Genomic DNA, 16,929 nt, shown 5'->3' on the forward strand with positions numbered 1-16,929 from the left:
TGGTATTGAAAAAATCAGGGATTATCTAATAAGAAACAAGTTCACTGTATTAACAGACATCAATTCTTTGAAATACCTATCTAAGCAAAACTTACAGATTTCGAAATTAAATACCGACCAGGGAAGAACACCAACGCTCATACTGCAATTTCAACTTTATAATTCCTCGGTTTTCATATGAGACAGGGTTTTCATCTTGGTTACTACATGTATGTACGCCCGTTTATTAAAAAACCAACCAACAAATTTGTTAATAATATTTTATGCTTGGAAATTCTTGGCATGGAATATACCGAGTATGAAATGTGTTCAATAAATACATGTCTAAACCCATTAAGTTGATCCCTATAGTGAATTGTCATCAGTTTTGATAAACTTATTGAATGTAATACAATTGTCTTGGAAGTGCAATTAATAGAAATAACTTTCTTTGTGCAAGGAACTTGAAGGATAACTTTACAATATGATAGCTTAAAGTGAAGACATCACCCCTTACACATGAAAACAAAGGCTTAATTTAACTTAATTTACTCTTCAAGTTTTAGCATCATCAGCTAATGCATTGTGAGCTTCGTAATCTTTGACAAGTAAATTTAGAGTATGTTGCTTCAAGCCTGAAACATCATTTTTGCTGTAGATATGTGTGACAACTTTAAGAGTATTTATGAAACTTTATACAATTCTTGATATTTTGAAATAAAAAGTTTATACATAAGAACAAGGATGTCAAATGTTAAAACATTGTGACAAAAAAGTAATGATTTAATGTCAAATGAATTTATGAACTGTATAAAGGAAGACAGTCTTCCAGCTCCATTAGACGTATCATCAACCACGCCATTGTGTTTCATCATTCTTCCTACAAATGTCCATCATTTTCACAGCTAATGCCTTTAGACTTCTGGGACGATGTCTGGGTTCCTTCACCCCACAAACCGCAGACATCTGGATTATTTCTGACGTTCTAGCTGGAAAGGAAAATGTCCCTGTCAATATCAAAGTAAATATCTGTACACGTGTAGAGATATTTTGTAAGATTATCTAAGCATAGATGCTCCTCCTAGGCACTTACCTCTGGTATATCCAAGGGTCTGTGTAAGCCCAACTCTCTATTTTGTATTGCTTATAGGACTTATGAGATTGATAACCATTAGTTATCTTCACATTTCACATATATATATATATATATATATATATATATATATATATATATATATATATATATATATATAAGAAATGAACATCACTTTTGAGCTGTTCATGGTCAGTATGAACGGATTTGGATTTCAGGCAAATTCTGTGAATCGCGTTAGCGATTCACAGAAAATTTGCCTCAAATCCAAATCCGTTCATATTGACCATGAACAGCTCAAAAGTGATGTTCATTTCTTACATTTATATTTATGTACTAAAACACCGTTTGTTTACATTGCTTCTATTTTGTTGCATAAAACGAACTCCTAGCCTCTGTCGCAGTAGTTATTGTGACGTACGTCAACACATAGACATGACGTCACATTTCGTCTCGTCCTGCCTTTTATCAACATTGCAAGGTGCACTGTATTTTGGAGGTAGGAGACAGCAAGATTGGGATGATAATCCACGTAAGTTTACAATCTTAATCCAAGGGTGTGACCTGCGAGATCTTTGTAACAGATGTTCTATTTTTTTCAAATCATTACCCTCTCTCAGTCGCGTGCTTTAAGCTAGTTCATAATCCGTTCATAGTCAATATGAACGGATTGTGTCGCGCGCTGAAATTGGTTGGTTCATAGAGGAAAATGCGATTTGTAATATAAATATATATATATATATATATGTGTGTGTGTGTGTGTGTATCTATATATATCTATATCTATATATAGTTTGTGAAAAGAATATAATATTTGATATAGTAAATATATCCAATAATGAATATCAAGAAACACAAACCTGGAATAATTTTTCACTATTAGCGCTTTCGGATTTTGCCAAAAGTTCATCGATCAATGGCACAAGCCGAAAACGGTAACAGTGAATTATTACTCGACTTTAATATTGGATATATATATATATATATATATATATATATATATATATATATATATATCACTTTAAACCCACAACATCCAAAGTGTCAGATTTAATAGTGGATACGAGGTCGAATAAAAAAGGATATAAAAGCTCTAAAATGACCAACGATACGAGCAAAAGTGGGCAAAAGTGAATTGATAAATTTGCTGGACAATATAACATTTACACATTGTATTTATATCTATGTAAATATTATACCGTTCTGAGGAAGGGACAGATTGTCCCGAAAATTTTAAAATTCACTTTGAAATTTATAGGGGATTCAGTGACACTTGCAAGTCATTTGTACATAATAAACGGGTTAAGTTTCCTTAAGTGAAATGAATAATCAATTTAGTAAGATCCTTGTAAACTACACATTTCTCACTTCTGTCTATTCAAGCTTATTTTGTGTCTGAAACTAGAGCGCTATGTGTTAACCATCAAACCTGCTGCATAAAATGGAAATTTGAATACCAATAATTTAACAATTGAGAATTTCAAAACATTTTTCTTCACGAACGACTACTTACTTAATTATCAAGCCGTTGGTCTCTTGGTTGAAGATCATACGAAATTGGCCTGTTGGCACTAAAAAGTCCCTCTACAGCGTTACATTTCCTATGTCGTTCTCTCTCTCTGTGTAAAAAATCCCATTACCATTGTAGTCGTCAGCTGAAACACATTTGGAAAGATATTTAAGCTACACTTGTTTTAAATGTACCCTCTTTACCATTTCATATGTATGATATATGTATAAAACTGAACTAATAATTAGGGATTTCACCTGCAATAAAATGTATCTCTCATTATGACAAATGATCTTTAACAAGGTAAACAGTTAGTGGCTCAAAGACAACCATCATCTAATCATCTCAAATATAAAATACAACAATATAAAGTTTATATAAGTTTCCTGGAAATAGCAAACCCTTTGCAATGGAGCGTAATGGAAACTGTAAAAAAAAAACATGCCTGTAAATTGCAATGAACTTCATCCATGCAACCATTTTAACTGGAATAGAAAAAGTTAAATATGTGTACCCATGCAATTAGAGCCTATGCTATTATTTGCCGATCTTTGAAATTTCAGCTGATGACGTTTGCGCTCTGTGCTCCTTTGCACTTGCTCAGGGTGATTATTCAACTTGTTTTCTAGTATGCCGGTGCGTTTAATAGCGAATTCTCCTGATGACATGACTAGCTATACAAATGAAATTCACATATTAATCAAATCAACAAAATTATATTAAACTTTGCATTTCAACTTTGCACGTGAAAAAGAATCTTGGATGAATTCAAAGAGAACATGGTATTTAGTTTTCTTCATGTACATACATTGATAATATTGCGAATTAACTACCACACTTATATTCTAATAACACAAGTTATTTAAACATTCTTGTTTTAAAAATTCCTTAACTCTCTAAATTATGTAAACTTTAATGTTACTAATTAAATTTCTGATTTAGTAGGGGGATAATTTCACGAATTGCATGTAACATAAGGCTCATGACGGGTGTGACTGGTTAACAGGGATATATTTACTCCTAGGCACATCGCCCACATCTAGTATTTTCAAAGGTTCGTGGTTGACCTACTCGTAATTTGTATTCTTCATAATAGTGATGAGATAGATCACTGTTCGCTTTCAACATCGAATTCTAAAACTAAAAAAACAATTCCAAAAAATTGTTTACTTGTAAATTTCAAATTTAAACACATAGGAAGAAACTGACATGAGAGTTACATATAGCTCTTATCCTTAGACGAATTTGACTCCACTTTTTTGGCACGCTGTTTTTGGCTATATTTAGCTCTAAAACTTCATTGTTATTTCGGATTTCAAACATTTCGGTTGAGCATCACTGAAGAGACATTATTTGTCGAAATGCGCATCTGGTGCATCAAAATTGGTACCGTATAAGTTTTACATTATATAACACGTTTTCTTTTACCTTGGAGTTATATAACACGTTTTCTTTTACCTTGGATTTATACTTATTACCCTCGCTTCTAGACAAATTGTTACAGAGAATCTAGTCTCTGTAAAACTAAAGGAATATCAAAATGTCATGACTGATGACAATTTCAATATGCATGGGTAACTTCAATTTCCTAAACATAATGGTATATCTTTCAGCATACAAATTATGATACTTACAAAAGTTTGGGTGACTTCTTAGAAACCACATTGTTGAAATTTTAATTCTAGTTGGTTGGTATTGATCCCATTTTTGTAACCTTACCAGCTTTTGCAACATATATACTTATGCCATTATCTTTGATGTGACTTTTACGTCAGATCAGACTGGGGTTCCCAATGCAGAATCCATTTTTATCTACAGCCTTTCGTCCATGCTTACGTCACAATCCACATGACTCATGTTCACCTGCTATTTAAAAGACATGTATGAATAAACAGACACTATAAACGTATCCTGAATTAGATGAAATTGCGACCATCTTCACTGCAAACCAAAACACCATTCATCAAATCAAAATAATAATTCTCTTATTAACTCCATCACATTTTCATTTGAACTGTAATGTAGTACAATTCCTTGCAACGAAAATATTAAGAATTTGGCATATACAGATACAGTGAACTCGAAATAAAAGACATCAATGCCTTCCAGATCCCATATGGGCTTCGTTGTTAGATTTTTATGATGAATATAAATGTTAACGGCAAACTAGCAACATCATGACAAACGGGATTACCTCAGCTTCCCCACTGTCAACTTGTCATATCTATGCAGCTATACTCCATCATCATATGCATAAAGTATTGAAAGAACAATTTCTGTATGTGTTGAAGTTTTGGGTTTTAGGCTCACGGCGGCTGTGACTGGTCGACAGGGGGTGCTTAATCCCCCTAGGCACCTGATCCCACCTCTAATATATCAAATTGTCCGTGTTTGCCCAACTATCTGTTTTGTATTGCTTATAGGAGTCATGAGATTGATCACTGTTCGTTATCTTCACCATTAACAGTACATATCAACATATATAGCGCGGTGGTTAAAGCAAAGGACTAGTAATGTAGAGGTCTTAAGTTCGATTTCCATTCAACCCCCAACAATTTTTTTTTTTTTGTTACATATCAAGACAAGTAAGAACTGGTCAACATCAAAGTGTCTCCTACAATAAAGGAAACATTTCTCAATATGGTATCTAAATTACGTACTTAAGTACTACTCGTATGTACCTATGCACCTTTGAATCCGTTTCGGTATGGCTGCTGTCAGCCTTTTGCTTAGCCAGGATTCATTGTTGCCTTCACTCCACCAATAATAGTAGACTCATTGTCCATGACCATAGTTTTCACCTGATGGAATTCAGAGAATTGTTGTACATTTCAAACTTACAATGTAATTTACTTAGTTTAAGGGCATAGTATAGAATCATTACCGTGAGATTATCATCATGTTTTTATTATTTATGATACATCTAATCTAAAACATTTCAAAGTAAATCATGACCAAAAAGATTCGTAAAATTACCCCCTTCATCACTGATATCTTGTAGAATATGCCTTGCTATGACAGGCCTCCCAGCCTTTACAGAGTCCTGCCAATTTAATGAACAGCATGTTGTTAAACAGTGTATTTTCTTGCTTTTCATTGCATAATCACACATTTCCTGGTCTTCTCTCCAATCTCAGTAAATGGTAATTAAGGTTAATGATGAAATTATGACATATGAAAGGTGAAGATAACGAACCGTGATCAATCTCATAAATCCCATAAGCAATACAAAATAGATAGTTGGACAAACACGGACCCCTGGACACACCAGAGGTGCCTAGGATGAGTAAGCATCCCATGTCAACCTGTTACGCCCGTCGTGAGCCCTATATCTTGATAAGGTAAACAGAGTTATCCGTAGTCTAAATCCGTCTGCCAAGAATCGGTATGAAACACCCGCTGTAAGCTCCACATACCGACATACATGTATATGTTGCCATAACCCTAATGATCAACAATTGTGCCTATATCATCTCTGAATATATTCTAAATTGATCAAGTTAGAATACACCTAATATTGAAAAACATTATTAAAGATATAACTAGATACAGTCTCGTTATGTTAATCATTAAATACAGCATTACTCTTCAAGTTTGCAAGTAAGGCCGAAAACAAAATGAAAGACTTATACTAACAAGATAGTGGACATTATCATAACTCCTGTAAGGAATACAAAATTAAGAGTAGAAAAAACAAGGACCCCCGGACACAGCATAGGTATGTTCATTTGCCTAGGAGGAGTAAGCATCCCCTGTCGACCGGTTACACCCGTCGTGGGCTTCATGCAGTAATTCAGAAGAAGAGGGTTCGTGTCCTAATCTGGGGGTCGTGAGTTCGATTCCCGCTCGTACCGTGGCCGCGTCAAACATAAAACGTTAAAATATGTAATGATTATTCCCTCGCAAAACGCTGGAAATTTAAAACTGAGAATCACAGGTCTTTCTGACATGATTTAAAACGGAGGTCCTGTGTCGTAGCAGGCGTCGACATGATAAAGAACCCTCACTGCTACGGTCCCGAGTGCTAAGTTTAGGTCTAAATATCTGGTACCTCACCTACAGCTGGTGACATCTCAATATGAGTGAATAATTATCGACGGGACGTAAAATAAAAATCAACAAAACCATGCTATTATTGACTAAAAGATGAACCGAAAGTTGAAAGGAATTCAATTTCAGTTTAGCAAAACCAGGTAGTTCATATTGTGTCTAGATTCACCAAATCTTGTATCATCATTCCTACAGTTTTAAATACAAGACAAGAAATGCAAGGGCATATTGTTAGGGACTACTTGGCTGTAGAAAAAGTTGCCCTTCGAGATGATATTCTTGACAAGATCGTAAAATTGATATTAAAACAGAAATAATTGGTTTTCATTACCTGCTGCCAGTTTATTGTTGGTAGTCCAAGCTTTTTCCTCTTATCTCCGTTGTGTGCTTTGAGTCAGTCGTCATATCATGGGCTTGATTGTATAAGGTGTTTCTACATCTTTCTTCCCATACATACGAGATACCAAACTTGTCAGATTCAAAGTCTCGTAAAATCTGACAGTATTTGAGGGTTGTCTGCCAGAATGCCAAAATCTGCAATCCTTCGACATCTCCCAACACTCCCTACAAATTCACATTCCATACCTCTATCTCGTTCGCCACGTCTTCATACTTACTTCATAGTCAGGTACCACTGGGGTTATCTATTCAATATTGAATCTAATATTGATACATGAACTTCACCTAAGATAGAGGGAGATGTACAAAAATAGGGATATTGTTCATTTCCATTGTGTCATTATTTTGTATTTATCGTTTGCCGCATTACTTACGCCGTAAGGGTAATCTCTGCTCCAAATCCATCTCTTGAAAAACAACCGATGACTCAATTTCTTCTTCTTTATACCTCCAGTGGTCCCGCCCATTTTCTGTAAGGGCTTTTTGCGTTCTATTTTAATTTGTCTTTTTAATTGCTCCTTGAATTTTGTCTTTGCATTGTTCTATTTGTAGGTTGTTTGGTACTCGATGCACTAACCGAAATCGGACCGAGATTCATTTTCGGTTTAACAAAAACACAGTCTTCTACTTTAAGGAATTGTTTTGTGAAATATATCAAGATCCCCATAAAGTATACACTCTAGTGTGTACTACATATTGTTCATTATATGTGATATCAATAACATGTGTTTGGCTAAATGTATCTGTATGGAACCATGAGTTTATATGTCAACCAGAATTAACCTTGCTTAGTTTAGAATATTTCTTTGCATACTTACCCTCAACACTAAAGTTTTTGGAGAAGAAATGTGTTGTTAAATTGAAAACTATACCTGAAAGAAAAAAAAATGGATCAAAATTTCATTCGAAGAAAATGAAGTTATTTCAAAATTTTCAACTTGGTAATTTTGACATACCTTGTATTGTGCACTTTACAGTTGATCCCGACCTCCTACTTCCAAAACGGTTTTCCGCAACGATTCGGAAAAAATAAGGAACATAGGGTTGAAGAAAATTGATATATGCAGATAAATGGCCGACATTGTCTGATGTCACCGGATGTGGATTGTGGGAGAGCCATGATGACGCTACATTGGTTGTGTATTCAATAACAAATCTCTGATCGCTTCCTCCGTCAAATTCAGGCTTCCATTGGATTAGTGCAGTGTTTGAACAGTTCACAGTCAGTTCAGTGGGTGGATGAGGGGGACCTTTACAATTGTTAATGTTTTAAAGACACGAAACATATTAACATAATCATTTTAATTTCTGATACTGAATGTATGCAAGAAAAACGTTAAACTGATATCAGATATGATTTGATTGTTACAAGAATGGTCTAAGTTTAGATATGTGCAATCCACAATTTAGTGCAAATCAAATCATTTATGAAAATAAAAAATTATCGAAAACACCTTTAAAGAATATACATACATCAACCATATATCAACATTTACCCATACCTTGAATGTTGAATTCTGTTTCATTTCGTCCAAATTTATTATTCAATGTAAGTTGATAGGTTCCGAAATCATGTACGCTCATATGACTAACAATGATACTTGTAAAGCCCTTTCCGGTCGCTGTAGGAATTTTCGGAACACCTTTCCTCACATCTTCCTTTGAGAAAAATGTCCATGATGCATTTGGGCTTGGCTTTGCCATAAACTTCACTGTCAGATTCAATACATCTCCAATTCCAAAACCTTTGTTTGTGGTATTTGAAGACGTGATAATAATAGGAGCACCTGAAAAACCAAGAGATCCATGGGTCATCTGAGTCACCTTGGACCATATCTACAGATTTTCCATATATATTCACATGTAAAACTTTGATGCCTATTGTGGCCACGACCTACCCACGGGAACCATGATTTTACAAACTTGAATCTGAACTATGTCAGGAAGCTTTCAGGTGATTGTAAACTTCTTGAGAAGATTTTTAAAGATTTTTTTTCTATATATCAGTATATAAAACAGTGATCAATCTCATAACTCCCACAAGCAACACAGAACAGAGAGGTGGGCAAACACGGTTCCCTGGACACACCAGATACATTGTCTATGCTATTTCAAAGTATTATGAAAACATAGAAACATATGCAAGGTGAAGATAACGAACAGTGATCAATCTCATAACTCCTATAAGCAATACAAAATAGTTAGTTGGGCAAACACGGACCCCTGGACACACCAGAGGTACGATCAGGTGCCTAGGAGGAGTAAGCATCCCCTGTTGACTGGTCACACCCGCCGTGAGCCCTATATCCTGATCAGGTAAACAGAGTTATCCGCAGTCAAAATCAGTGTGCTAAGAACGGCTTAACAATCAGTATGAAACACGTCAGACAGCATTTGACCCAATGCGAGGTTGTATTGACGAACTAGATCGTCAGATTTGAATGATGCTGGTTTGAATAATGATAATCTGAGTTGGAAATGGCTTGATTGATTGATGTTTTCCGGCACACCCAACAATTTTTCAGTTATATGGTGGCGCCCAATTTTATTGGTGGAAGAGGGAACCTAGATACAATGTACCTAGGAAGAGACCACCGACCTTCTGAAAGTAAACTGGGAGACTTTCTCACTTACTGGCGCGAGCAGGATTCGAACTCGCGCCGACAGAGGTGAGAGGCCGTGTGATTTGAGCGCAATGCTCCAACCACTCGGCCACGGAGGCCCCTGAAGATGACTTTAGGATATATAACATTTCTATGCCAAACCCCAAACCTAAGAGTGAGTCCCCCCCCCCCCCCCCCCAATCAATACACGGATGATAATGGTAATGTTACTTAATAACGCTTTGCTTCCGTTTCAAATATTAATGACGTAACTCATCAACCTGACATACCTTATGCAGATTCTAAAGGTGACGGAAATCTTACTAGTGTAACTAGTCAGGAAAATAAATGGTATCGTGTTAGCATTCCCAGCTGATAAAGCAATACAACAGGAATGTATCAGTCGGAAAATTCTAAAGGCATGCAAAGAAATTATTTCTAAACCTCTATCTATACTAGCGGAAAGAAGAAACTGTGCATTATTTAATATATGAACAAATTATAAAAAATAACAATGAACAAATTTTATTTTTTCTAATACTGTTAACAAATGTATTCGTTACAACATTTCATAATCCATTAATGTTAACGTTGAATAACGTCAATTTCAGCACATGCGAAAGAAACTGGTATTCGAACTTGAATTAACAAAGTTGATAACGCGTGTGACCACCATTTGCATTCACGCATGGTTGACAACGGCGCCTCATTGAAGCCACTAAAGTGTACAGAAATGCTTGAGGGATGTTGTTCCAGATGTTGGTTAAAGCCTGGCCTAAATCAGTCAATGGTACTGGCTGATTTGGTAAACGGCGTAGACATCGTTGCATTTCATCCTAGACGTGCTCGATCGGCAATAAATCGGGGGAAACAGCTGGCCAAGGCAAAACATCGACATTCTGTTGAACAAAACAGTCCCTGACTACACGTACAACATGTGGCCTTGTGTTGTCTTGCTGCAGAGTGATGTGATTTTGTTGTCCCTATATGAAGGGTATCACATGGCGCTGAATCATTTCGTCTTGATAGCGTACGCCGGTGAGATTTCCATTGTCAGTTTGTAAAGGGGTCCTTCCATGTACTGTTATTCCGCCACAAACCATAACGCTACCTCCAACGAATTGTCGACGTTGGACAACACAAGCGTCCTGGGACCGCTCCCCAACGCGACGATACACTCTACAAAGACCGTCACTGATATCCAAATGAAATCTGGATTCATCAGTGAACAAAATATTAGCCCAGTCCTGTATTCTAAATTGCAGATGTCGTCTGCACCACGCTAGTCTAGCGATACGATGACGTTGAAACAGTATTGGGCGCACCGCTAGACGTCTTGGTCTGATGTTGTGCTCGCGCAGACTATTACGCACAATTCCTGGACTGATTGGTCGAAGTCCAGGAATGCTACGAGCAGTCAAACTTGCTGTCTGGAAACGATTTCTCAAGTGCACAAGTGTAATATGGTTGTCCTGTCGACGCGATGTTACACGAGGACGCCCAGAACGTGGTCGATCCCGAGTGTTACCAGATTGTTGGAAACGTCTCCATAATGACTGGATGGTGTTCCAATGAACTCCAAAGTGTCTTCTTACGATATTTTGTGTCATTCCAAGAGCACGATTACGTTGGTTTTCGCTGAGTTTTGGCATGACAGAGGGGTACATTTTGCCAAAACTAAAGGTGCTTTTATTAAGGAATAGTTTGCAAACAAACCGTTTACACTTCTTACTACAAGCAGTATTGGCCAGTGAAACTCATGCGTACGAAAACTTCAATAAGCAACATGCTTTCACTAACCATGAAAAAGTCCGTGCATCTGAGTCGGGTACTAACGATATTGTTCAAAAACATCACCTTTATCGATTGTTTAGATTTTATAAATATAAACAATAAATATAGAAAAATTATACTGAATTTTAAAATGCACATTTTCTTTTTCCCCTAGTATATGTTGTATTTACGTTTAAAAGTCTATCCAAATTTGCCCAGCTCTTAATTTGTATTTCTTATAGAAGTTATGAGATTGATCATTGTTCGTAATCTTCACCTTTTCATATACTTGTTTTCTTTAGGAGATAGAGGGTTCCATGTTTGCCCAAACTCTCTTATTTTTGTACTGCTATATGAGTTATGAGATTGATCAATGTTCGTCATCTTCATCTTTTCATATACCTCTTTTCTCTAAGGGAGATACACCTTTAGTTATTTCATATTGTAGACCAATGTCACACTTTGAATAGCAATAGTAAAATATTTGAAAGAATTATGTTTAAACACGTTTCTGGGAGAGGACTACAACTCCTTGGGATCTCCGTAGTGGTGCAGATGTGGAAATTTTCGATCATTCTAAACATTTGCTGGCTTTCTGTACGTAAGTAAAAATGATATGTTTCTTAGTCAATAGATGAACTTATAACCTGCAACTTACGATTTGTGAGACTTTACTGTTTTTAACCATTTCGATGTATTCCAATATCTTGATTCATATTATGCACCATGTTTGATGGAACGTCCGGTTGTCAAGTTATTTAAGAAATGAACATCACCTTTGAGCTGTTCATGGTCAGTATGAACGGATTTGGATTTGAGGCATATTCTTTGACTCGCTAGCGCGATTCACAGAAAATTTGCCTCGAATCCAAATCTGTTCATATTGACCATGAACAGCTCAAAAGTGATGTTCATTTCTTATATTTATATTCATTTACTAAAACATCGTTTGTTTACATTGATTCTATTTTGTTGCATAAAACGAACTCCTAGCCTCTCTCACAGTAGTTATTGTGACGTACATGTACGTCAACACATAGACATGATGTCACATTTCGTCTCTCCCTGCCTTTTTTGGAGGCAGGAGACCGCAAGATTGGGATGATAATCAACGTAAGTTTACAATCTTAATCCAAAGGTGTGACTTGTGAGATCTTTGTAACAGATGTTCTATTTTTTTCAAATCATTGCGCTCTCTCAGGCGCGTGCTTTAAGCTAGTTCATAATCCGTTCATATCAATGTGAACGGATTGTGCCGCACGCTGAAATTGGTTGGTTCATAGAGGGAAATACAATTTGTAATATAAATATAAGTATATGTCCATATAAGGCACTGTAATATTTACATCAATGGGCGAGTGCAGAGGAGGAAGCAATTTTGTCGGCATTGAAAAGGTTTATTTGATATCAAGTTAAAAATCGAACAATGGTGGAAAATTTTCTGCATTAACGTGTAATATTTTAAGCGATAGGCATTATCCATATGACTGAAAATTCTCAAAATGGACGTTAAACAGTATATTCTATGGTCGTTACAGTTCGCTAATATAACCTAGCATTGGGTCAAATGCAGCATGTCTGACGTGTTTCATACCAATTGTTAGGATGTTCTTGGTACCCTGATTTTGACTACGGATAAATCCGTTTACCTGATCAAGATATAAGGCTCACGGCGGTTGTGACCGGTCGACAGGGGATGTTTACTCCTCCTAGGAACCTGGTCCAACCTCTGGTATATCCAGGGGTCCGTGTTTGCCCAACTAGCTATGTTGTATTGCTTATAGGAGTAATGAGATTGGTCGCTGTTCGTTATTTTCACCTTTCATCCAACCAACCAACGTTTTGTATAAATGGCAATGAACTACGTTCAAATCAAAAGATCAGAAAAAGTAAGGTATAGAAACTTATCCAATGTTACTTAACAAGTGTACCCCCGGGCTCTGTACTTGGCCTACTATTATTTTCTATTTAACGTCGACATTTCTGAAAACATGTTATGTATATCATATTCAGACAATGAAGTTCACACGAGAGGTAACTTTAAATCATGACCCAAATATTTTGAATGATGGTTACCTTTCAAGTAGTCAGTTCAAAATTGTATTGTTTAGTTTAGAAATGATAACCAACTTTTTAAAAATAGATTCAGCTAGAAGTTGGTCATGACCACAAAAGCTCAGAATCATAACTTTCCTTGAATCTATGGAGGTCAAATTATATGGCTGAATTTGTGAACAAAGGTTCTGAGAATATTGGAATTTAAAAAAAGCTGACGTTTTCTGTCTCACAAAAAACATTGTCGAAATTATGTATAGATTTTATAAGACTATTACTAGAATATGCAGTTCAAGTCTGATCTGATTGTACCTTGGAATGTGATGGGGAGACTGAGCAGGTTTAATCAACAGCATTAAGACTCCCAAAAATAGCTCCAACAAATTGTTTGTACTTGGTAACAGGGTATGCACCAGTGACCCCAATTCTGATTGACATACACACAACCATGATATCATAACTCTTGCAGCTATCAATGATCTGATGCGTTATTGCATTTAGTAAGTGAAGTTTTGTTACTTAGGATAATAGGCATGCTAGGGATATTTTCTTCAGGTTGGAACAATTCTGTAGTTACTTACACTGAACAGTAAGTGTTTTAGAGGTGGACTGCTTTCCAACAATATTCTCAGCAACAATTCTGTATTTCCCTTCATCTAGACAAGAACTAATGTTTATTTTATACGTTTTGTCTCCTGTGAAATTGGAAAAGAATTCCAACTTCTCCTCCTTGTGGAATATTGTCACATTTGATGCAGGAAAACTGTCAACACTAAAGTTAAGCTTCAGCGAGCCAGGGGCAGCGATCCGTGGAAAATTCGAAACTGTTAATCTCGGTTTATCTGTAAGAGAGAAGTAGTGTAAAATCATTATTAAAGTTTTTAAATAAGATGACGTACGGAGAGGAAACCTAAGGACAATTATGAAAACGATTCGGCGTGCGTAGAAACAGATGCAAAATGTGTCCCGCCAAACAAAAAGTACGACAACGTTAATTGATATACATATCGTAACCGATGAGGAAAATACATCAAAGTGTTTACACATTTACATTCACTGCGGACCAACTGCGGTAGTTACAGCGTTTCTTTCGTAAACAGGAGATTGTGAGTTCGAGCCGCGTTTGTACAAGGGCTGAGTCAAACATAAGTTGTAAATATAGGTAGTGATTGCTCCTTCGCTAAGCGTTCGGTATTTAGAAGTGAGAATCACAGGTCTTTAAAATATGATCTTATAAACGCGGTCCTGTGTCGCGAAAAGTGTTAGCAAGTTAAACAACTCTTAGTGCTACGTAACGGCTCTGGATGCAAAGCATATAGGTCTAAATTTGTGTTAATTCACCTATAGCTGATGACATCTCAATGTGAATCAAAACAAATAACCACTCTTTCATTGTGAGCATCCTGCTTAATTTCTATTGAAATCCATAAATTTTTATTTGACATTTTGAAGACATTATTTGTTTCAATTTAGTTACATGTAGACACGATTTTATTTCTGGTTCACGTTCTATGAACTGGCATTGTTGAGATTGTTAGAAAATATGTTTCTGTGTTTATTTTAATCTTGTGTAATAAATAACGTTTATCTCTGTTACAAGATGGTTTATCATATGGGTTTAAAGTTTATCTTCCTTGAACGATTACCTTTGTTCAAATATGGAAATCATTACAAAATATGGAGATTACTGAAATCATTACTAAATATGGAGATTACTGAAATCATTACTAAATATGGAGACAAGTCACGGTCAGATGATTTTCAGCTGTTGCATTTAGATACATACAATTTGCGGGTAAAACAATATTTAGGTAATTGAAAGTACAGCTGTATTTATATCAAAATTAAATAATCCACCATTTTATCATTTTAAAAAATGAAACAGGGTACAAAATTAGTAAAAAGAACACAGAGAAAGAAGCACTGGAAATACTTAAGTAGTACTTACGACGATTATAGAACAAAAATGTGACGGGCGGAAGAAGAGATAAATCAGCATAATACATGTACGTTCTCCGCATGAGGAAAATAAAAAAAAATTAAAACGCTCAATACTCGAATCTGAATGCCAGCGGCACGTTAAGCAAAATATATTTCCCATGGATAGTGATAATTGCTTTGCCAAGTCTTTAAAACAGAGTTACGGTAGAAATTGATACGATAACCAAATATCACCACTACGACAGTAAGCGACACGCATACGGTAGTCAGTCACGTTTCAAAACGATTGAAAAACTCCTGATTGGACATAGTAAATAGTCATGCAATGGGTGAATATCAATCTATATTTCAGCTCTAAGAATTAGATACATGTTTAAACTGCATTAAAGTATATTAAATGCGTTGAAATAGATTGAAAATATGTACTATTTTATAGCCTTTTTAGGCCACCTGAGTAACCCAAGCCAACTATTGCTATTGGTGTGCGTCCGTCGTCCCCTCCGTGCGTTCACAATTGAACATTTGTAAGTTTTTCTTCACAACTATAATTTCAATTCTGATAAAATTTAATATGGATCATATTTTGGACAAAGGGAGCAAAATGTGTAAATTCAATACTCCCACAGGTACCACCGGGACATGGTACAAACTTGTCTACAACTGAAAACTAAACGCATAAAACTTCCGTATAGAGCAGAAGTTTATTAACTATATATATTGTTTCACGTTCCTCCCGAGAATATTTCACTCATATGAAGACGTCAACATTGCCGGTGAAGAATTGCAAAATCTAGGCCTGTACTCCGCGCCTACGGCCATTGAGCAGGGAGGTATCTTAATCGTGACGCACCTACAGTTGTATTGGACCTCGGTTTTTGCGGTCTCATCCGAAGGACAGTCTCTTACGACAAGCAACGGTATTGAAGACTTATTCTAACCTTGATTCCCACGGGAAAGTGGAACAGGGAGGCGTCTACCAAAATTGTAAATTTCATGATCCACGTGGTAGAGATTCTGACTCCGGGGTGGGGCCAATCTTGAGAAGTAATGTGTGTGTAAAAAAAATTAAAGAACATCTTTAATGTCATTGATATTAAATTGCAACTACCGAGATATTTAAAGACAACCCGTAGCCTTTTACCAAGATTTTGAATTTGATGATCCAAGGACTAAGGTAGTAGGCATCAAGGTTTGGCAAAAATGATCATAGTGATTGAATGTCTACATTTAGAACAATTTTAACATTATCTTAATATCTACATGTGCCAGTTGAATTCTTTTCAAATTTGGTATAAGCATCTTTTTGGGTCAAAGGAGAAGTAAATAGTAAATTCTAGACCCCCCCCCCTTTCCCCCGAAACCCTGACCATTTCGCACAATTCGTCTCTACAACCACAGATCTGTATCAAAAATTGAATATATGCATATATTATATAGAGCTGGAGTGCTAAAAAAATGTTTTTATGACCCCCGCGATAGAGGTTCTGACTGCAGGGCATGACTAAACTTGGCATTTAGTATCTGTC

General features: G+C 36.1%; 1 protein-coding gene across 6 annotated transcripts in view; it reads right to left on the reverse strand.

The window, feature by feature from the left end:
- Positions 1-433: 433 nt before the first annotated feature.
- The window catches only part of LOC125679753 (hemicentin-2-like), a 50,853-nt gene continuing 34,357 nt past the window's right edge, over positions 434-16,929 (reverse strand). Inside the window, exons 10-17 of one of the 6 annotated variants that reach the window (XM_056156195.1) lie at positions 14,044-14,304; positions 8,534-8,818; positions 7,988-8,281; positions 6,964-7,903; positions 5,559-5,625; positions 5,264-5,383; positions 2,586-4,448; positions 434-968 (exon numbers count right to left, since the gene is read on the reverse strand). In XM_056156195.1, coding sequence (XP_056012170.1) covers positions 7,800-7,903; positions 7,988-8,281; positions 8,534-8,818; positions 14,044-14,304 — 944 coding nt within the window. In that variant the 3' untranslated portion in view covers positions 434-968; positions 2,586-4,448; positions 5,264-5,383; positions 5,559-5,625; positions 6,964-7,799. Of the gene's footprint in view, positions 969-2,585; positions 5,384-5,558; positions 5,626-6,963; positions 7,904-7,987; positions 8,282-8,533; positions 8,819-14,043; positions 14,305-16,929 lie in introns of all 6 variants that reach the window. The other 5 variants (XM_056156197.1, XM_056156198.1, XM_056156194.1 and 2 more) reach the window with 5 other exon arrangements.

This window comes from Ostrea edulis, chromosome 2, assembly GCF_947568905.1.
Source record: "Ostrea edulis chromosome 2, xbOstEdul1.1, whole genome shotgun sequence".
NCBI classification, from domain to species: domain Eukaryota; kingdom Metazoa; phylum Mollusca; class Bivalvia; order Ostreida; family Ostreidae; genus Ostrea; species Ostrea edulis.